At 34.7% G+C, this 5,733-nt stretch overlaps 1 protein-coding gene across 14 annotated transcripts in view; it reads left to right on the plus strand.

Annotated features, from left to right (window-relative positions):
- Window positions 1-5,733, plus strand: part of CSPP1 (centrosome and spindle pole associated protein 1) — a 159,115-nt gene that overhangs the window by 108,599 nt on the left and 44,783 nt on the right. For 12 of the 14 annotated variants that reach the window (XM_037735460.1, XM_017520217.2, XM_037735459.1 and 9 more), the window contains 2 exons: window positions 1,021-1,173; window positions 5,189-5,301. In XM_037735460.1, the coding sequence (XP_037591388.1) occupies window positions 1,021-1,173; window positions 5,189-5,301 (266 nt within the window). The remainder of the gene's footprint in view (window positions 1-1,020; window positions 1,174-5,188; window positions 5,302-5,733) is intronic. The other 2 variants (XM_037735461.1, XM_037735462.1) reach the window with 1 other exon arrangement.

Here is a 5,733-nt window from a genome sequence, read left to right on the forward strand (position 1 = left end):
TGTGAAAAAAAGCTACTTTTTTTTTGTTGTTCAAAGCTTTTGAATTCTGTAATCATTCATTTCTGTTTTTGAGATTGGTTGTTTGACACAATTCTAGGTGCTCAGACTTTTGCTCTGTTTATTAGATATCTATTGCTACATAATGAATTACCCCAAAACTTGGTGTTTTAGCATGATAGACCTTTATTATCTTGCAGTTCTGAGGGTTAGTAATTTATGAGTGGTTTAGCTGGGTGGTTCTGTCTCATACTCCCTTATAATGTTGGAGTTCAAGATACTGACCATGGCACCAATTATCTGAGGCTTGATGGGGACCGGAAGATTAATTTCCAATATGGCTCCCTCACGTGGCTCAGGAAGCCTTAGTTCCTTGTCATATGGGCCTCTCCATAGGGCTCCCTTAGTGTCCTTATTATGGCGGTTGGCTTTCTTCAGAGTGAATGATCCATAGATAAGCAAGGTGGAAATAATTTCTTTTATGAAGTAGCCTCAGATGTCATATAGCATTATTTCTGCAATATCTAGTCACATGAAGTGAGTTATTAACTCTGGACACCACTGAAGGGGAATGGAATTGATCTTTACCCTTTGGGGAGGATTGCCAAGTAATTTATGGATATGTTTTTAAATTCCACTCCACATGATTGTGTTTTCCTTAGGAGGCCAATGATGGGTAAATTTCACTATGAGTTGTTTTAAATTGTTGCCATATCCTATATTAAAGAAATTGTAAGTTCCGAAGTAACATAGATACTGTTAATATGGCTTTTATGTTTTGTTAAAGATTTATATATCCTTAATTTCTCTACTAATTGAGATTATTTTACAGGGTTATTTTCTGAAAATCTTAAAAGTTTTGATAATTTTGTTTCTGTTTGCAGGGCACCAACGTATCATTGAATTATTCCCAACTTTGTCCTATTGTTTTTCTTTCTGATTCCCCATTTTAAGAAAATATATTTTGCATACCAATTATAGAAATGTGTTTATGGAAATAAATGGCTTATTTTTTCCTCTCAGCTGATTTGAATAGGATGCACAGACAAAATATAGATGCCTACCATAACCCAGATGCAAGAACACATGAAGATAAAAAGGCTGTTGTATCTCTAGACCAAAATTTAGCCGCTTCAAATGCTGAGAACCTAGAAGATGCTGCAAATAAAAGCTCAGGTTTTTAATCACTTTTTTTTTTTTTTTTTTTCATTTCTGAAATTGTTCAGTAACATTTCTTTTCTTTGACTAAGTTCTCATTGGGATCTTGAGAATTTAGCTACTCTGATACAGGAAGCATAACACACTATTCATAAAATACGTCTTCTTCATAGTTACTTTGAAAAAAAGTGAATAGGGAAAGGTTTTTTACTACTACTATTCTGTTTCTTCTCAGCTTTATAGCTTGCTATGTATCCTTTAGCTGCTGCTAAGTTTTTGTTTTGCTAGGGGGATATTTCTTAAAATCAAACACTTTTACACACCTACACAATTTGCATCTTATACCAATAGGGATTTGAATTAGTGAAAAAGTATCAGTTATGATATGATAAATTGTAAAATCATTTTTTGCTTGTTTAGTAATCATTTACCCTCCCTTGTAAAACAACACTGTACAAAGAAATGAAGCAATTAAAAGTTTAATTTAATACCAGGTTACATGCCTCTTAACTACTTATCTTTGATTTACTATTAATATCCTTTATTCAAAAACTCTGTAAGATGAAAATTATTCAGTGTCTTTTTTATGACATACCAGGAAAAGTTGTCAAGTATATATTAAAGTGTGTTATATATTTAAAAATAGGCCAAGCGAGGTGGCTCATGCCTATAATCCCAGCACTTTGGGAGGCCAAGGTGGGCAGATCACGAGTTCAAGAGATCGAGACCATCCTGGCCAACATAGTGAAACCCCGTCTTTACTAAAATACAAAAATTAGCTGAGCATGGTGGCATGTGCCTGTAGTCCCAGCTACTCAGGAGGCTTGAACCCAGGAGGCGGAGGTTGCAGTGAGCCAAGGTTGAGCCACTGCACTCCAGCCTGACACCTGGCGACAGAGCAAGATTCTGTCTCAAAAAAATAAATAAAGGAAATTTAAATAATACACCACCTTGCATTTGATGCCTTTACAACTGGCCATTTATTCATTACAAAATTCTACTTTGTACTTTCACAGAAGTTTTGATTTTAGACTACAAAAGAACTTTTCATTAGGAAGTTCTAAAATATTTCTGACCATGTAGTCTTTTTTTGTTTTTAACCTTTATTTTTGGCTAAACAGATAAGTGAAATGGGGAGCTTTGATTAGAGTTGTAGCCCTGCATCTTTCAAGGCTTTGATGGTAGCACACATTATCTGTAGCCTTTTTGAACACTTTTAAGAGATGGATCATTTACTGTTTTCATGGGCAGCTTGTTCCAGTGTTTTCTAATTATGAGAAAATGCTTTCTGTGTTCTACAATAGGTTTAAAACCGTTAGATCCAGTTTTGATTTTTAGAGCACTAAAATTGGAACCTTTGATTTTGACAAAATTATTGATTTGGGTCTTTTAATTTGTAATAATGTATAGTAAGAACATCAAAGCACCTTTTCATATTGCTGCTAAGAGAGAATTTTGACTTCTTTCTGATTATCATTATTTTTCTCATTTGCTGCTGCTTCTAGTAGTTGATATTGAGATCTCAGTGCCATATAGAGTCTTGTTCTACCCTTTTCTTCCATACCTGGTATTGTTTGTAGTTCTCTGGCTCAGCCTAGAACTTTCTCTATCTTAGTAATAACACTTTTTAGCCATTTAGCTTGCTCACCAAGCAAAAACACCGGAAAATCAACGGTTTCCATGACCCCTTCCCCAAAGCATAAACCTGATGATTAAACACGCACAGCAAAATTTGGTGCCTATAGCCTTTCTGTACCACTGCCAGGTTTTTATGCTAGCATTATTGCCAGAATGTTCTATTTTAAGAAATGAATAAAAAAATCATAAAATGTTTAAAACTTCCCTTTTTTTGTGAATTGGAATTCCCTAAGTTAGACTTTTCTTCCTAAGAATTAATCGGCTGGGTGCGGTGGCTCACGCCTGTAATCTCAGCACTTTGGGAGGCTGAGGCGGGTGGATCATGAGGTCAGGAGACTGAGACCATCCTGGTCAACATGGTGAAACCCCGTCTCTACTAAAAATAAAAGAATTAGCAGGGCCTGGTGGCACAAGCCTTTAATCCCAGCTTGGGAGGCTGAGGTAGGAGCATCGCTTGAATCTGGGAATTGGAGGTTGCAGTGAACTGTGTTCATGCCACTGGTGACAGAGCGAGATTTGGTCTCAAAAAAAAAAAATTCATCTAAGATAAACTTTCTCAATGCAAGAAATTATTCAAAGCCACCTAATTTTGTGCTATGCCATATATATATATATATATATATATATATATATATGTGCGTGTTTATGTACACAGACACATGTATCTTTGCATATATATAGCATTTGATATTTTAAAAGCCTGAAGAAACTTGAATATACCTGAAAATTGAATGTTAAAACATGTGTTTAAGTTTCCTTATTCTCTAATGTTTCATCTTCATTAGGTTGGTTTCTGATGCCCTTTATAATGTTCATTATTTTTTTCTTTTACTTTATGGTTTTTAGATGAGCTGTGGCTTATGAAGTCTAACACGAATTTGACTTAAATTTATTTTTTTGGCTTATTATTGTGCCAAGTTACATTTCTGCCTTCTTTGTATATAGCAAGTGTTTACCTATGATTTTGCTTCTATAGTTGATTGATTTCTAAAAGGACTTCTCTTGTCTGTCTGCAATATGTCTTCCCTAATTGCCTCAGAGGTTTAGAATAGGAGTGAGCATCATGGTGAAACATACTACTCAATTTTGTTTTTCTGTTAACTTACAGCATAAAATTTAAAAGACCCTTCAAGCTGTATATTTAGTTCGTTTTCAGTAGGAAAATTTTCTGGTGGAAAAAAGTATTCATAATGTTTATTGATTTGGCTTTCTGCCAGTCTGTTCAAATAAGCATTAATAGATTTAAATACAAAGGCAAAATACATCTGAGTAGCAGCTGAACTGCAAAGCAGTTTGCCTATACAAAACTACATTCAAGAAATACATGCTTTAGGCCGGGTGAGGTGGCTCACGCCTGTAATCCCAGCAATTTGGGAGGCCATGGCAGGCAGATCATCAGAGGTCAGAAGTTAGAGACCAGCCTGGCAAACATGGCAAAACCCCATCTCTACTAAAAATACAATAAAAGTTAGCCTGGCATGGTGGCGCATGCCTGTAGTGCCAGCTACTCGGGGGGCTGAAGCAAGGAGAATCGCTTGAACTAGGGAGGTAGAGGTTGCAGTAAGCCGCAGTTGTGCCACTGCACTCCAGCCTGGGTGACAGAGCAAGACTCCGTCTCCAAAACAAGAAATACATGCTTTAGTTTAATGGTATGAAGAATGAATTGGAAACTCTAAAACAATATAAAAAGTTATGTGAGGCTTAAATTTAAATGTCATTTTTTTCCTGTCTGCATTCAAAGAGACTCTAAGGGTATAGTTGTTTTTTGAATTGCTTTTATAAAATTTTTTTCATTCGAAGAAAATACAATACTATTTATAGGTAATAGATAATAAAAAATTTTTGTTCATTAATTAGATAGTTTTAAAAATAAAAACTATTACAGTAATTAAGACATTCTAATTTGTTAAATATGTTTTTCAAAGCTGACTATTCTGTCATTTAAACTATTGGGAAGAATTTTGAAATTACTTATTTTTAAAAACAATTTTAGAAAATTTTAAATGTTACATAATACATTTTAATATGTTATTAAGCAATATTCTTAAGGATATTCACATACTGAAGAATGTAATATGTACTTTTTGTCTCTCCATAAATTCTATTTTAAAGCCTTTGCTGCAATGAGAGTTATTTAGGCTGTTAGCTTTTATGTTTCCTTTGTGCCTTTCAGGTATTACTTGATTGTTTTAACTGTTAATTTTATTTTAGTACTACCATTTTTCTTTTGCTTACTACTTTTCATCTGCTCTTCAGATTCTAATTTCAACCATTCTCTTCTGATTTTAATCTCTGGACTTTTTAAATGAATTTATTAGCAAACTGTTAATTCTTTAACTGTTACATTTTCTAAGCATTGGCTAATAGCATGTTTTTGCAAAATATCTCTTTTAAGGTCAGATGCAAACACAGAGCTCTCCTTTTGCTCGGGGAAATGTATTTGGTGAGCCTCCAACTGCACTTCAGATTAAGCAGCAAGAGTTATACAAGAATTTTCTTCGTTTTCAGGTGAAATGTTTATTTGATCAGTTTTAAAGTTTCATACGATTTTAAAAAACAAAAATTGCAAAGATTTTCTCTACAGGGTAAATACTAAATTCTAAAATGCGATGCTGTTATCCAAAATATCTAATTCATATGAGATCAGATATCAGTAGTATAAAAATTATTTCATTTCCTTCTTTTTTTTTTTTTTTTTTTTTTTTGGGATGAAGCTTTGCTCTGTTGCCCAGGCTAGAGTGCAGTGGTGTGATCTCGGCTCACTGCAACCTTTGCCTCCCGGGTTCAAGCGATTCTCCTGCCTCAGCCTCCCCAGTAGCTGAGATTACAGATACCGCCACCATGCCTAGCCAATTTTTTGTATTTTTAGTAGAGATGGGTTTTCACCATGTTGGCCAAGCTATTCTTGAACTCCCAACCTCAAGTGATCCGCCTGCCTCA

This window comes from Cebus imitator, unplaced genomic scaffold (assembly GCF_001604975.1).
Source record: "Cebus imitator isolate Cc_AM_T3 unplaced genomic scaffold, Cebus_imitator-1.0 Scaffold817, whole genome shotgun sequence".
In the NCBI taxonomy this organism is placed as follows: Eukaryota; Metazoa; Chordata; class Mammalia; order Primates; family Cebidae; genus Cebus; species Cebus imitator.